This window comes from Nilaparvata lugens, chromosome 5, assembly GCF_014356525.2.
Source record: "Nilaparvata lugens isolate BPH chromosome 5, ASM1435652v1, whole genome shotgun sequence".
Classification (NCBI taxonomy): domain Eukaryota; kingdom Metazoa; phylum Arthropoda; class Insecta; order Hemiptera; family Delphacidae; genus Nilaparvata; species Nilaparvata lugens.
In genome coordinates this window covers 20,234,475-20,252,131 of record NC_052508.1, presented here as the reverse complement: position 1 = coordinate 20,252,131, position 17,657 = coordinate 20,234,475, and the positions used below count along the sequence as shown (strand labels likewise).

Sequence of the window (17,657 nt, the reverse complement as noted above, 5' to 3'; positions counted from 1 at the left end):
AAAACCGTGAAAAACATGGTTTTTTAGTAATTATCCGCCATTTTTCTCAAGAATATTACGCAGCTCCTGCAATTTTCCCAGAAATGAGACTTATGTCAGTTGATAGGGCTCATAAATAGCTATCCATGGTATAAATTTAAAGGAAATCGTTAGAGCCGTTTTTGAGAAAATCTTGAAAAACATGGTTTTTTAGTAATTATCCGCCATTTTTTCCGCCATCTTGAATTGAATTTTATTGAATTTCTTATTGTCGGGTCCTCATGGTATAAGGACTTTAAGTTTAAAATTTCAAGTCAATCGGTTAATTAGGAATGGAGTTATCGTGTTCACAGACATACACACATACACACACACACACATACACACACACACCCAAAAATCATGTTTTTGGACTCAGGGGACCTTGAAACGTATAGAAAACTTGAAATTGGGTTACCTTAATTTTTTTTGGAAAGCAATACTTTCCTTACCTATGGTAGTAGGGCAAGGAAAGTAAAAAACTAGTTGAACATTTTTTCATTTATTCCAGTCTACACTGCAGCTGCATTCAGTATGGAGTCGATGAATGTTTTCTTGGAAATTCTAACGGGTACGAAAAATCAACATCACATACATGATCATTCATTCAATTCATTAGGAAAAATAATATTATTTGTTTAAATAAAAAAATAATATTGAGAAAAGAAGAGTTCTCGTTTTGAAATTTGTAGCCTACTAAGATCAGTCTGGATCTGAAAATGGGTTTATGATCAAAATTTAAAAATACTTAATGTTGCTTTTGTTTGATAACCAGAAATAGCAATTTAAAATACTGATTTAATTTTCAATGGACTGTTCGTTCAATTGAAGTTTAATTGTTTGGTTTCCAGAAATTGGTTGAGGTGAGCATTTGCGAGTTCTTAAAAGGGATGACATGTTACTTTGGAGGACTGCTCATTAATTGTGCAGCTCAGCAAGGGTCAAGCAGGAGTATGAGCCTGTTTCTGTTGGCAATGTAGTCACGGTGCCTGGTGGGCCATTCTGGCTTGGTTCCTGCTGCATATTACCTACAGCTATCCAAAGGAAAGGAGGACTGAAACTGAACAGGACCAAGAGGAGAGGACTGCCAGCATAAGCAGCACGGGTCCACGACCTCAAGATGGCTGCCATCTACCTTCTTCTACTTCTTCTTCATAATCACCTCTTACTCCTTCTTCTTTTTCTCTTTCTTCCTCCAACATAGGTGGGGCCCTGGGCTCGGTCGCCTGTTGCCTCTGTACCTTGCCTCGGCCTGATGCCCATGCTTCTACTTCAAGGACCAGTATCCTACACGAAGGAAACACACACTGGGCCCTACAAGGAGTAGTGTGATACACAAGCTATTAGCAACAACAAGATATCGATCCACAAGCTTCTAGTTTCGCGTTAAGTTAATAATATTATGTCGAAAAGTTGAAATTGGACAAATTTACAGCTAACAGTGGAATTGAATATTTTAAAAAAAAATTTTCATAGACTGCAAGTTTTGGAGTTAACCAAGATAAAAATAAAGAGATATAATTCACATTCATATGGAGATATTCCATATCTGTCCATCAAGTAGTTAATCTCACTAATATAACCAATTGAAAACAAGAACCGAGAATAATTAGAAGTCGAGATATCAAAGTCATGTCCTCAATAATTGTGAATATAATAATCTGAATCCATTTTCGTCACTAATTTTAATAGTTGACGTGAATTTCGATAGTTCAAGACACCAACAAATTGTGAGGTGAAGTAAAGAAAGGAGACTGAAAAAAACGAACACACTAACACTGGATTTCATCCAACAAAAACAACACTCAAACAAATTTCACTAGGTACCTTTGTAATTGTGAGACTGTTGGCTTCCATTTGCCTATACAGTAAGCAGACTGAGAAGTATGGTTTACTATAGAAGAGACTTTCTATTCCATAGAGGTTAAGTCGATCAAGATCTACTGTAATGTGTATTCTCACATTACTGAAAGACATAAATAATTGATGTAGTTTAGTGTATATATCCAAGATCCTATAATTAATTTGTTCTAGCTAATTTTATGAATCCTCAGAGACAAATAATCAAGGTATCATTAAATGGTATCTTTTCTCTATGGAATAATTTATATCCTACTCCTAGTCCAAACTGTGAAAGAAGTCTTGATTTATTTATGATTGAAGATGAACTCAAACGATTTCCTTACAACAAAATAGAAAGGTTCATATTTTATCTGTAACACAAAATAAATAAAATTATTCTCCTACTAGCTAAAATTATCTTTGTATCATATTTGTGATACAGAACGTCCCCTGCGTATCAAACGGTGAGCTCTCTGCATTTTGAAGCAGGCAAGTGATAATTTTCTCCTTTACCTTGACATGTCAGCCGAGAGCCGAGCAAGCAGCTTGGCATCATGCTTCATGCGTATCGAGCTCCAGTGGTGGGTTCAGAAGAAGGTCGCCACAACAAATGGGCAAGAGTGAGAGGGGGTTACACCGGGCACACCTTCGTTTGTTTTACCTTTACGACCGGTTAAAAGAAATGAGAGGGCCAGAGTGAGAAAGAGAGAAGAGAGTCAAGTTGGAGACACAGCAAGAACTGCTTGGCCGGCGCCGTGTACGGCCAACAACGCCAGATGGCCAGCCGCGATGCTTTATCCTTGTCCAATTCACAGCACCTGCCCATAACACCATCTCTCTCCAACAATAACCGACTTCAGCCCCCTATCCCTTTCCTTTCACCTGAGCAAATAACTTTTCGGCGACAACGGCTTTTGTTTTATAGGAAGAAGAAAAACGTTTGTCTCCAGCAGACCTGCTGGACAAAAACTGTTGCTGGAAACTGAAAAATATTATGTACTTCAAGAAATTGCAGCCAAATCTGGGACGATGACAGTAATTATTCTACCAATACGGGATATTGGTATATGTTACTTCATAATTCGATACGGTAGTAGAATAATGCAGAAATATTAAATTAACAAACTTGAGGATGAAGGAATAGAGCATCCAATACTCAATATCAAGAGTATCAATTAGATTGTTACTCAATGGTACCTAAAAACCAAAAAATCATTTTTATTCAGATCAATATTTTTCAATGTAATTTTTGCTGATTTACAGCAAACGACAAACATAATATTAATGTGCAATGCCTGCACAATGTGCACATGCTTTCACATGTGCAATAGCCTGCCAAGCCACTTATCACAGAGCTGAAATAAATTCTAGGCCAACCACCAACCACCACATTTCCCATTTTCTCTATTCCTGGAACTAGCTAGGTAGTATCTATTTTTGAAACATTGAATAATCAATTTGCACTGTTCGACGTTACTCAAATTGATAATGGATATATATAACCCCAAAATCTGGAGTTTTCAGAAGTGTCTAGTAAGTATGGCGAGAGAGGCTTACACTGATATATTGCGATCAGAGAAGGAGAACCATCCAGTTTTGAGAAAGAAACGAAAGGCGAAATGGGACGGACGTCCAAGACAGGATCATCAAGAATTTGACCAACCAGCTGATGGCGAACCCTCCGCAGCTAAACACTTTTGAACTCCTGAGCGCATTGGCGAACCGATGTAAAACCAGAGAGGTTCTTGGAGAAGAAAGCTTTCGAGTTCTTCTCGTCGATTTCGAAGATTTGAAGCCGACCAAAACGTTGTTGAAATTCCTTTTGAAGGGAGTTTATAATTACCACGTGTGAAACCGCATCTTATCCGTCAAGAGGATATCTTATGATAAATAAAGATTGTATTTCATGTACATATAATATTGCAAAATTAAATCTTATAGTAATTGAGGATGCATTCTGCATTATTACAGAAAATGCTCCAATTATTTAGCTCCATCACAAACACAATATTGCCGCAAGGGAGTTTTGTCAGATAGCCATATTAAACATAGCATGAAGCTACCCTGCATTAACATTGTTTGCAATTACGACAAAATTTGTAATAACAATGAAAAAGATTTCACATGATCAAATGACTGGATAGAATAAAATAATATTCTGAGAGCCCGATCTGCAAAACATGTAGGACGACATCGAACCGAACGTTTATTTCACTAGAGTTCACAAACGCCATAAAAGTTGAGTAGCACACATTTTCCATGTTTAATTATATAACCAATAAAACTTGCTATCGAGTTGTTGATTCAGCTGACATCCCAGTGAGAACTGGACAAGCGTCTGTCATTTATTCCATGTAGGGAGTCAATTTTATGGAGAAACAATAATAAATTTCATGTTTCAAACTGAATATCCTCTGGCAAACTGTAATGGACAATGGAATTCATAAAAGATGACAAAATTGGATAAGAGAAGCTTGTATGGAGTGGATTTCAACTATAGTCAGTTTCGTCTGAATTGGAATAATATAAGAATTATGTGGAAATAATTCAGATGAATCATAAACATTGTTTTGCTTCGCAGTTCACTTTTTCCATGTAGATGATTTCTATCATTTCAGATTACATGAAATTTATAAAACATGGAGCTAGTAAACTGAAAACTTCTGTCTTCACAATGACATAAGTAAGGACATATTTATTTAAAATTCGATTGTGTAACGCATGTAAAAAATGTGTGCTTGCATTCATATTCCTCATGATGATTGATATTATGCGAACTGATATTAACATATTCATATGTATCAACATATTAACATATTTCAAATTATTAATGAAGCATTTGCTTTTCACATACAGTATTAATTTTTGTTCGAGAAAAATTATTCACGCAAAAATGATCTTCATTACTGAATGAGTATCTGAGAAAACTTGATTCACTTCTCAGCTATGAACTGACCGGCGTAAACAGGTTCACATCAAACGTACGGTTTGCGGTCGAATAATAATAAATCGTACGGTGCAAGTACTAGCAGCAATATCACCTGTAATAACAGATGTAAGCCATTCGTTGAGGGCAAGGAAGGTACTTTTGGTCAGTTAAGAGGCGAACTCAATTTTCGCTGAGTCCGTTGTCAATAGATTGAATCCAGTCTGTTGCCGGAGAAGAGATTTGATTAAAGAAGCTCTCAGCAGTTGTTGGAATTGAGGAGGTTAGCGGTTTCACGAAATAACAGCATGAGATGTGTGAATGATGGCAAGAGGAAACTGGTGGTACAGCACCAATCTTCCTCTCCGTCCAGATGGTGAAGGAGGTGCTAACTTGGAAAAAACATGCGGTGAAATTCCATTTCTTTTGATTCAAGAACACTTCGATCTCCAAGAAAATAGCCAATTCTGCAAACTCTAAACAGTACAGCTGTACTGAAGGTGATTGACACCTAGAATTCTGAGGAGAAAGTCTAAAAACGTTTAGAAAATTCTCTTTTGTCTTATTCTGTTCAAAAGAGTACATCAGTATCAAAAGAGTACATCCGTATAAAGGAAGTTCAACACGTACAATATATCGGTGCCATAGTAGAGTTTACAACAACCACTGAATGTCTGTTGGAATCATTGATGCTCTGGAATTTTATCGAAAATGATCAACCCTAAGTGTATTGAAGCAATGAATAAACAAAGATCCCAACTAAAAATGAAACTGATTGTTTATTTCAAATACATGTGCGACAGATCGATTGAAATTCAAAAGTTTGTAATAGTTGCAAGGTTGCCGGTAGCAGGTTAGCCTTGATAATGTTGTATGTAACGGTGGTGTAAGCATTTGTAGGTAGGATGAATATGTTCCAGTATCCATAAATTCTCCATAACTGAGCAGGCGAGCATATTAGCTGAACAGAGCACATAGTCCATTTCGGTGTCTGTTTATTGTGTAGTATACGGAGGCCATTACCGGTATGGATTGCAGTGAAATTTCAACTAGTTTGAAAGTGGTCACAATTTTAGTATAGTAGCCAATCACCAGCGGGATTGCACTGAAATATTAATGAACACCAGGAAGCTCATCAGAATAGAAGCTTTTGTTGTTCCGTAATTGCCCATCCATGCAGCAGTTGCTGAAATCATCCTTCAACCTTTTCTTCTCAAAACAATTGATTCTGGATCAATTAGTCTTTATTAATGATTGTGATCCTGAGTCTTATCCCCATTTAACATCGTTCATCCAGCACCACATAAACACTTGAACAATATTTCTACTCATTCAATGCATACCAAATCTATCATGAAGCTAAAACAAATGATTCTTATCAATTTGATATCAAATTTCCATTAAACATTCATTAAACCACAAACAATATTATTATGCTACATGGACATTAATACATTTCATTTATAAATATAGGGGGATGATACAAGATTTGTTTTAGATATGTCTTTCTATGATTTGATGATATTCAAAAGATCATCAGGAGAAAACCAATGGCGACCAACCATCACTAATAAAGTGGAAAGATACTTTGAAAATTGGATGAATAAAAAAGGTTGAACAGAATTATTTTTTCAAGTATTGGGAATCAAATTTGAATAACCTTTTAATATAGAGTAAGTACAGAATTGTTCATATCTAATTTACGTTATATAATAAACAACTGAATACTATTGTGAATGAACTTATTGGTAATCTTTCTTTAACTAACCAACTACCGATATGATCAAATTTCACTATCGCTGTTGACTAAGAACTATTTTTAATCAATTGGCTGTTGGAATGTATATTTCCTAATTCAGGATTAAATCTCACCTTGGTTAGTGGTTAGTTCAAATCAGCAAAATGCTTCCCAGATATTCAATTTACCTATTCGCTTAGAGCTATCCGCTTTCTCAAATTACTGCTGAAAAATGAGTACTTTAGCTCAGTTGCAGAGTGATATGAGTTTCAACTCTGTTCTTCATTTCTTTGTGAGTAACCACTCTGTTCTCAGTTTTTTGTAAGTAACCAAGAAAAAAGTGTGAATGCTCTCATGTCCTTTCCAGCACAGAATCACCAAGGAAGAAATTGTTTGACGCAACAGATAAATCGATCATACAGAACCTAGTAGCCTCCTTCAAAACCAACACCAATAAAATCGTGAACGGCACACAAATTTATAGAGCTGTCAACAGATGCACACAGGTCACGTGATTAGCACGGCAAGGGTTTCCCGCCCGGCCCGTTTGTGGGCCAAAGAAACGTCGGACGTTTGCGTGAGATAAGGAACCGTCAGTTGAGTGAGGTTTTCACAGGAAATGATAACGCGGCAACCGCCTACCCCAACCCATGTGGCTTCCGTAAACAAGCCTCAGTTTCGTGTTCAACAAATCAATGAGTGAACGCTGCCATCTAGAGACATGATACCTTTCGCCTGCTTTCGGTGAGAGACTACCGGCTTAATCTATGTAATTACGTTCACAGACGCCGACTAGATAGGCTAATAAGCCACGATGCTGCCGTCTGCGCTGCAAAGTAACCGCGACTTTGCAAACTTCAATCCAACTAACAAACTTCTCGGCTCTGCGTGGCTCAGAATGAATACACTGGCTCCCAAAGTATCTGACCGAATTAATAGACAAGCACAAAGTTCACTGAACACTATTTAAGAATCTATCAGCGAGAAAATAAACTCCAGTCAGAGCAGAATCATGGTTTATTAACGAGTTACACGAGAAACTAAATAGCGCTTTCATTTCAAACAAATTAGAATTTTATAATTGACACTGAACATCAAAATCGGTTTTAGGTTTCTTCTATTAGAACTTCAATTACAGGAATATATTATAGAAATTGGAACTTGGAATTGAACATCAATATAGGTTAATGATTTACTTATTGCAAAAACGTTCCATTATAGGTAGCTCCTTGATAATGATTAGTATATGCTGATGATCGTTTTCTTTCGCAAGGAGAAAATTTGAATATGCCTTAGAAGGATAGAACGTTGAAATTGGATAGAAAGCAACTGTTAAATTGAATGAAAAACTCGATTTGAAAGGATGAATCTAATGAAGAGCATCAAACGTACATTTCACACTAATATTGTACCCGCTATAATTTTATTTATAGATTATCATTTTTTATAAAGCTACACGAATCAATTCAGCCAACATAGAGACTGCCCCTTACGAAATAAATTTATGATATTTTATAACGGAAATTCCAAAACCATTTTGATTCCAAAAGTTTTTCAAATGATGTAGTCCTATATTGACAACTTAATAATGGCAAAACATAATGGAAAATTCACTTGAGCATGATGGCGAAACGAATTAAATTGCAGTAAATTTACCCCTGAAAGGAACATGTTCATCGAGCTGACGTTGAAGAGTTGCATGCTTATCTATCTCTCATTCCAGTTATTGAGATTACAATCTGTATATTCGCCTCGTTCATTCACATACAATTAGCTATCTGACGGACGATCAAGCAGCACGGAATAAAGCCCCTGACAAATGATAGCTTGAATGAAGTGGGTTTCCTTCAGATATTGTTAGATAAAAATTATGATAAGAAAATTAGAATAGTTTGCGAATATAAAAGAGGAAGCTGTCAGTTGAGCCTCGGCTCGAGAAGAGCTACAGCATTATTATAATATCAATTTGCTATGGGGAGCGGGAGTGTAATAGTATAGTGAGCCAGCACGCAAAGATCCAATTGCATGCCTCCAATTCAAAAGACAGTGAGATCTAGTAATTAAAACTGAAATATCCATTATCAGATGTAGTCTGACTGAAGACCTGGCGAGTAGAAAAATACACTTCAACGAAGATAACCTCCTATCAATGAATAATACATTTAAAATTATATGAGTACAAAGCGAAAAATTCGACAGAACTAGTAGAAAAATTTGTTTGACCCGTGGATTCATGTCAATAAATTTTTGTATCATATCTAAGAGAATTCAAGTGTGTGAATCTATTTTTCTATGGTTATACCAACACATTTCTCTGTATTTCTCATTTTCCAAATTGTACAATCTTGCATTTGATTTGTACAATCAAGGAACGGAAGAATGATGATGACACGCAATGATTTGTACAATGTAATATTAGAAGGATTCCGATGAAAAGGGTTCATCTCTCTTCTTGGAAAGCCGCATGGAAACGCTTGACACTTCCAATGAAACACATCACAAAGTCAACGTAGCAGTTTTTGAACTATCGTGATAAAAACAACTCTGTCAGATCAAATTTCATAAATATGAAAAGGTCAAATTAATGCTGGAGTGTTTCTGAAAATTCACAATGACAGAGTGAAAATATACGATAATTGACATTTCTATCAGAAAGAATTATGTAGCCTAATGTATACTCAGTAGTAGTAGAGAATATTCTACATTGAGATAAAATTTCAGCATACAGTTTTGGCTGTAGTGTGGATTCTATAATTGGAGATGGAAATTGTGCAATAATTACTCATAATTTATTTGTAATAAGAGGATGAGAATGCAATTCAACCAATAAATCAGATTATCGGACACAGGTAACAATAATTTATTGGTCGTCTATCTACATATCGCACACCCAATCACAGATGCGAGAATTTTGAAAACACTAACTAGTATTTATCAATGCACGCAAAAATAATGTTTTAAGGATGAAAAAAGTTGTTGATTCCATCCTTTCATGTATTTTTCACACGTTTAAGTAAAAAAAAGCCTTTGCTCAATCCTTCTCCATGATGGCATAACAAATCATGATTATTGCAAAGAGAATCCGTGACTAAAGAACTGAATGAGAAGAATCTCAAGTCTCTACGAGATATCATTATAAATTCACGGTTTGTAGAATATTTTGTTATAAAGATTCATAACACGTTTTATGAGAGGATGCATGTGACTGGTAATACATGTTTATCAGCAAGCATGGAACAATAGGATGATCCTACTATAAGATCACACTATTGTTTTATCAAATTATACACCTACCTCTTCAGAATCTTTTGAGGAATTACAACTCACCAAGGTCAACTTATTACATAAATTGTCATTTAAATTCCGAGGGGAACATGTCTCTCAGGTGGGATTTATTCTATAGTAGCCGTTTACACGTGTTCAGATTCTATGATAATTCAAGCGTTCCAACACCTTTCATTTCCTCTGCAATGAAACTTTTTTTCAACTTGATACCTCTAGCATGTACCAAACTAAAAAATGTAGAAACTCAAACCATAGTTTTATTTTAGTACTGACTTCTCTGTAACCTATCATACAGATTTTACAGGTTTGAAATTTATAACGGAGTACGTAAAATAAAGATAAGAGTTTTCACGAGTAATAAACGGCTCTACTTTAGAACTGTCTTGCATACTTTTGTGCACAACACAGAATATTATTTTTTCTCTGTTGTAGAACAGATACCTTGGTACTTGTATTCTAGTTGCCTTGGTACCTAGATCAGTCATTCATTATAATTCGTGAGTCTTCATTATATTGTTCTAAAATAAGAAATACCATTATAATATATATTTTTGACTGGACGTCAATATTACTGTATTAATCAATTGAGATGTTATGTTTCTTAACTTGAATCTTTATAGAGAAATATCTTTCTAATAAGGGGGAAAGGTCCTTACAAATGTAAATCATTCAGTTGTGAAATCAGAAATAACATTTAGGGTGGAATGAAATGCAATTTATTAAATGAAATCAGACGTTTTTGTGCTTCCATCAATTCAGATGCCAGCATCTCAATAGAGGCCCTTGAAGGCAATGCCTCACTTCACAAAGGGAGTCCTATAAACGAGGTTAGTGGTGCTGCGAGGTTAGGTCAGGGGTAGTTCTCAGACATCAGCTCCATTTTTCCCATTTTTTGCGCGTCGATTTTCTGTTTTGGACAGGCTGCGCTGCAAGCAAATCAGCTCCGTGATTGATCGTGGCAGGAAGCAGAATAATTGTGAAAAAGGTGCAGGTGCTCTGTGATCCATTCTGCTGTGGTCAAAAACGATTTTGGACCATTCGAAACTATCCCCCAATTCTGAAGGAAAACTGTCCAACGGACAGGAAAATGTCATTCGGAGCTGACCAAAAAACTTTACGGTTGCAGAAATCAGCTGTACATCTACAACAAAAACCTTTTCTCATTTCTCTCTCTTTTCATCGAACTCGATGAAGGGGAAGTTTCGTTTGGATCGCTGCTCTCCCGTTTCTATCGAACAAAGACGTCATGTCCTCCCTTTATAGCCTATTAGAATGCTGTGCAGAGCCTAGTTCTCTTGTTCTCATATCAATGCAATTCCAGATTCCCACATCGATCGATGGAACTGATAATAATTGTTGTTGGTTTCCTAGAATTTCGCTATAATTCGATTGACTTTCATTTATTGGAATACATTCACTAGATTGGAGTAGATTCCTATTCTGGCACTGGTTCCAGTGATTTTTGAAGTTGGACAGACAGAAATCGTATGAGTATGATGAGAAGAAAATCATGTACTTTTCGTTTCTAGTAAAAATCTTTTGACTAAAGACACTGAAGGAACCCCTTTTTTGGAAATGTAAGAGCTTTTTGGTTTAATTGAAAATTTTATACAGTAGTTATGAAACTTGCTGAAAATTATAAATTGAATACAGTGGAGGAAAAAACAGAGAAATACAGTAATTCAGATAAATTGGTTAAATATATAATCCAACGAATCTCCTATTATATCTGAACTCACGAAGAGTACATACATTACTTTTATAAATAACTAACTCACTTTTTATAAAGAACCAACTTTTCCCAACATCTGTAATCTCTATTTCTTCAGGCTTTTTGTAATATTCTGATATATTTATCATGTAAAGTCACAATTTTAACAATCCTTTTTCATCCTACAAGAGCATTATAGAAATAATGGGATCTATCATTCAGATCTGGAGTGAAAATTGAATAGATCCCCTTTCCATAGCTATGGGAAGACAAAATGAATAGTAATGTATTCGTGCTTGGTATTTTGAAAAATCTGTTAATTTCGTGGATAATGCGTTATTAATTAAATTGAAGCATGTAACCTCAAAGTTGTGTTCAATCTCTACAACACCCAAATATATTTTTGTAGGAGTCGTAGAGAAAGTTTTGACTTTATCAGAATGGATGCGAGCGCCAACATTCCATGACACGTTGAAAAAGTGTGAAATTCTTTTTTCTGCCTGTGGGAGAAATTCCACCCACTACAACATTCGCTATTTCACACAATATCTTCACCCTTGGTTTACATGTTTATTTCATCCCCTGACCGTTGAATTATTTCTAGGGAGGTCCGGAATTTTTGAATAGCGCACTCACGCCTTCAATCTCTCACCATTCCCTAAAAATCTTCATAGTTTGTCACTCGAGTGCTGCAACTTTGGCATGTCTGAGGCTCAGGGTTGGAATTGACAATGAGGTCAAACAAACCTACCGTATTATTCACAAAGCTATACCTCTACTTACTACATAAATGAAGTACAGAGGTACTTTCACTACTTACATAGATGGATGTATGGATAATATTACTTTTTGTTTAATAATGAAAAAACCTAATATATATTTTCTATAATCATGATCGAACTGATAATTCATAGTAGTTCTAACAATCAATGGCACTATTAGGAAATTATATTTTTGTAGTTTTTCTTGACTGAGTCAGTGATGCTAATGTGAAAGAGAAATCTGGTAATAACCTCACTTCAACAGACTAGACATACAGTGTTTGGTTGATATTAGTAGAACGCCTTCCGTTCTTATATTACAGAGCAACTTTCACTCCATCAAGATCAACGTATCCTTTCTAGGTATAAAATGCCACTGCCTACAGAATCGAAAGTCAATAATGGAATAACAGCTATACAAGGATATGCATGTTCAGTACATCAGATAGGCGTCCTTGATTAACAGTTACTGGTGTACATCAGTGTCGAAATTAATAATAGAATGAGAACGACAAACTTGCTGGTAATGTACGCCTCAATAATTCGAAATAATTGAGGGCCTCAATTAGTAGGAATCTGAGAACTTGGCGTCTACCAACTGCTGTCCAAGTTATTTCCAACAATGGCATTGACATGCTATGGAGGCAGATGCGTGAAATAACGCACAGGTTGAATGCTAGGCTTCGCCGTAGAATAGAGGCTCCGAATAGCAATCTGGCATACAAGGATAGAAACCAGGCCTGATACCTGCACACACAATGGAGCACCTATTATTGCCAGGATCCTCTTGGCCAGGTAGGAAAATCTCCTTCCAAAAGGTTACAATGATTGGAAGAAATGGACGAAGCATCTTTGAATAAATATAAAAGGCTTCGACCTGTTTTCGACCTTGGAGCCTTCTATTCAAACTGGAAACGTCCAACACTATAGTCCAAAATCTGTCAAAGGTTCATTGTGGTATGAAACTATGAATAGACAACAGGTAAAATTCAAGACTGGAAATTCACGAACAAATTGGTCAAGTATAAGCATTGTGTGTGCAAGCTAAGTACATTTGAAAGCGTGATGAGATGGATAATGAAGAAATTTCAGCCTACTCTAGCCTAATAACTATTCCATCACAGATGAAATAATTTGTTTTGTTGACCGAGCGAAGTGAGGTCTAAGATTCAAGTCGACGGATTGGCATTTCTCTTAATGTTTAAATGTTTATATGTTGCGCATTTACGGCGAAACGCGGTAATAGATTTTCATGAGATTTGACAGGTATGTTCCTTTTTTAATTGCGCGTCGACGTAATATACAAGGTTTTTTGAAATTTTGTATTTAAAGGATAATATAAAAGGAAAAAGGAGCCTTTTTCATACTCCAATATTAGAATAAAAATCAGACTATAGAATTATTCATCATAAATCAGCTGACAAGTGATTACACAGATGTGTGGAGAAGCCAGTCTATTGCTGTATTTCCATAAGGTCTATAGTTTCAATAAGGTACTTGTGGATGAGAATACTGCGTGAGGTCTACTGTTCACAGAGCTACTAGTAGCATTGTTTCTACTTGACCAGAGTCAATGTCAATCAATACCCATATTACAACTACTCCTTAAACCTGCACCGTATTTTCTAATATTGAACCATAATATATAAGGCTTCCTTGATTATTTTTCGGAATAATAGCTAATTTAGCAAATATCTGTAAAAACTAAGTTCCTGGAAAGGCTAATTTTAGAATAATTCTTAATTATTAAGTGATTAAAACTAGTCCTTTTGTCATGAATCAGTTGCTCTCAACATCATCATAGTACATTGAACATCACATGTGGAAGAGATTATAAGGTAAATGAGCTCACGATCATTAGAAGTTAATCTCTAGCCTCTAGAACTATCATCGTAAATAGGATATTCAACTCATTAAGTTCGTCAAGTCATTAAGAAAGCCTAGCATACAAATACATTGTCAGACTGACATCAGATCATTAGTATCATGTGTCTTCAGAGAGCCTCATAACCGATAAGTATGCTTCATGACGTACCTCGTGTTCGTGATTGACCTGCATTTGAAACGAAATAAATTGGAATTACTGTACTATTGTTATTTTGAGATATTATTATTTCTGTGTGGTGATATTCATCTATGTAATTGTTTTAATACTCGCTATTGCGGATGTGTGCAGAGTGATTGATAGCAGTAGCATATGAGTTAATGGATTTAGTGATTATCGTGAGGGATTTGTATTATGGTTATCTAATTTTATGATAGAATGATATATGATTATGATAATAAGAGTTTCCTACAAATATTATCATGCGATGACTTCTCTCCACAAATGAGATCTAATTATGTAAGTTTTTCATTAACCGGAATGCGAAACCCGAGTACTCTGTAAACCTTTCAAAGAAACAATACCAAGTAATATAATACATAAATATAATACAGTATCGTCTTTCTAATAAAAGAATAGAAGTTTTGTCAATTATTGTGGGCTGATGAAGCAAATTTTGAAAGGTGATGCCAAAACTGAAACGGTATTTACGTTCAGATGTACAACTCAATCAATAAGGGAAATTTTTGGAGTGCATATACCAATTAATTTGTTCTGTTCCATTAGTTTCTGTAACCTACCATTCATTTAGGGAATGCGAGTTGTACCTCTCACATTTCATCTAAATATAGACCACGGTTTACGTTTACGTATAGGCTACAACATGCCCAAATTAATCAGTCGTTGGTATCCTCAGATCCTCAGGACTGAAATGTGAATAGACCGAAATAACCATTCACAGACAAGTATAACATTGCATTTTAATTAGAATGTGCTGCAATCGTAGGTCAGAGTATCAAAATCCAACAATATAAAATATATGCTCTTCAACTAGTTCAGCTTTACGCCTGTACCATGGAGAAATCATACCAGGTAGCGATGTGCTTTTTCTTAATAAACCAGTCAGCTCACCACTAAGCTCAACATGATTAAATTTCTGAATTAGATAATTATTCGAAATAATCATTCCCAATTTAGAACAATCACGTAAGGTAATGAAAGAGGAGTAGGAATATAAGAATGTAGGATTATAGACCCATCAGAATCAGTTCACTTGCATTTGATTCATGTTCACATTTATTTAGGAATTACACTTCTTTTTTTCTTTCAACTTTACTAAAATAATGATAATGCAAGGCTTTCTTGGATGTCATGGACGCGGATTCCTCTTCCGAGGTAACGTCATTCATTGATGATAATATAAAAAAATTAAATTTTGTGAACAACCGAATCGAGTTGAATTATTTCACAGGAGAGATTCAAAGTCTCCAGCTTTCGAAAAGATTTTGACAGCTTCCTTGCCTTATAGCCGCTTACTAGTTTCGGTACAGTATAATTAATTAAAAATTTGAAAAAATAAACTTTTCTGAAATTCAATAAATTGTATTATATTTAAATTTAATTTAAGCATTTAATTGATTCATGTTTCAATCGATCAAACTATGTTTTTCAAGTAAAAAATATTATTCTCGGTACATTAAAGATCAAATTGAGTGAGGTTTAATTAACAATGGAAACAGCGGAAAATCCATCCGGAAATATTCCGAGATCAAAGAAAATATTCGCCTATCAAGTAGGTCTACATCAGTTATACAGTGGTACTGTACTTTATAAATCATGAGAATTGTCAATAATTTTGATTTCTTTGATTTTAAAATATGCATTCAAACATATTTGATCATTTGAAATCGATTGCTGCATCTGGAGAATCTAGAATTCGTGAATTCCTTGTAGACCTAGACTGAGTTGAAGTTGGTTCTGGTTCATCAGAAACTGGTTATGTAAGCGACCACAAAGCAAATAATCAAAAACACATGTTATTCGTATTAATCTTAGCATGGTAGTTTTTCAAGCCATTCCATTGATCAGAACAGTCAATTTCTGAGTCTGACTTCGAGTTTCAGTGGCAGCTGTCACTTGCTTGGCACTGCTGCAATGCAATGCTTCCAGCGTAGGCCGTCAGTACAAATAGGAAAAGAATGAAAACCGGTTACTGTAGGCATGAACTCACCAAGGTTTGCGACGATCAGCATGCAGCAGCAACTCAACGCGAAATTATCCAGCTTCATGTTCCCAAGTGCAGATGGACAGTTGACGGCTCCAAATTTCCAAAATCCAGGAGAATTATATCCAGACAATCTACGTCAATAGAGCACTCATCACAAATTACACATGGTATATCACTATAGCGAAGTCACAACTAGGTAAACACAAGCACAACGCAAATTTGTTACACTGACACTTGAAACTAGTTTTGTTCACTGGATCATTTCACTGTGTTGTTTTTTAAACTTTGTTGATGACTAGAGATCACTTTACTAAAGGTTCTTGAAGAAGTTATAAAGTAGGATGGAACACGTCCATTTGCACAGCATTTGCATGAGAGGAGACGGCGGTTTTGTAACCGTCCATTTGTGTGGGCACGCGCGACCTACGACGTTGAACCAACAAACGCTCCGGTGCACAAACGTGACGTCACAGTTCTTCACTCAACGGTCGCTAAACGCCGACTGAGGACGGCTTCGAGTCTGAGTCGAGTCAAGCCACCACTCCTACGGCAACAACAACAACTGCCACCCTCCGCTCCTATCCTTTTCTCTTCTACACACTCCTCTCTCTCCTTCTTGCATCGTACAACTTCTACGGGGTCTACTCCACCACATCCAGACAACAAAGCTGTTCTAACGCACAACAGGCTCGCCATACGCAACAGCAACAGTATACCTGGAGTCCGGTTTTCAGTTTTTTTGCTCAGCTCTCCGATCTACCATCAACGTGCTCAACAACTAGAAAAAAAACCAAACCCCTAGTGGGTGTGCACGCACCTCCATCAATACAGACGCACAGACCAACCCTCTAAAAAATTCTAAAACAAAAACAAATCCACTTTAATTATAGACGCACAGAGGCAAAGCTCAGACTTCATTTTCGATTTTCGAGGACGGTAGTAGTTGATTAAGGTTAGTTTATTTTCAGGTTCGGCCAGCCTCACCAAGCCCTCACAGTCGATCTCTGTTATCTTTTTTTCTAAGAAATAAAAAATAACTTTCCTAGGGTCTTCTCTGATGGATTTACGATTTTTTCATCCCTTTTAAATTAGGTTTCCATCTGCAGGGTAATTTGTTCGGATTGTAATGAACTATGATAAGAGAAAAGGAAGGTTTCGGCAGCTGATTTTGCCGCCTAGCAGCTGTTCACTGTTCAGAAACACCATAGTCTCTGGATCTTATCCCTCAGTTTTTCAATCTGTCAAAATTTGGTAGTCTTCGATCACGAGAAGAATTCATGTAGCTTCTTGATATTAATAAATTTCAGGTCCAGCCCTAACTGAA

General features: G+C 36.0%; 1 protein-coding gene across 2 annotated transcripts in view; it reads right to left on the bottom strand.

The window, feature by feature from the left end:
- LOC111043263 (hemicentin-1) overlaps window positions 1-16,861 on the bottom strand; it is an 86,880-nt gene extending 70,019 nt beyond the window's left edge. The window contains exon 1 of one of the 2 annotated variants that reach the window (XM_039427870.1): window positions 16,337-16,861. In XM_039427870.1, the coding sequence (XP_039283804.1) occupies window positions 16,337-16,394 (58 nt within the window). In that variant the 5' untranslated portion in view covers window positions 16,395-16,861. The remainder of the gene's footprint in view (window positions 1-16,336) is intronic. The other variant, XM_039427871.1, reaches the window with a different exon arrangement.
- Between the last annotated feature and the right edge of the window lie 796 nt (window positions 16,862-17,657).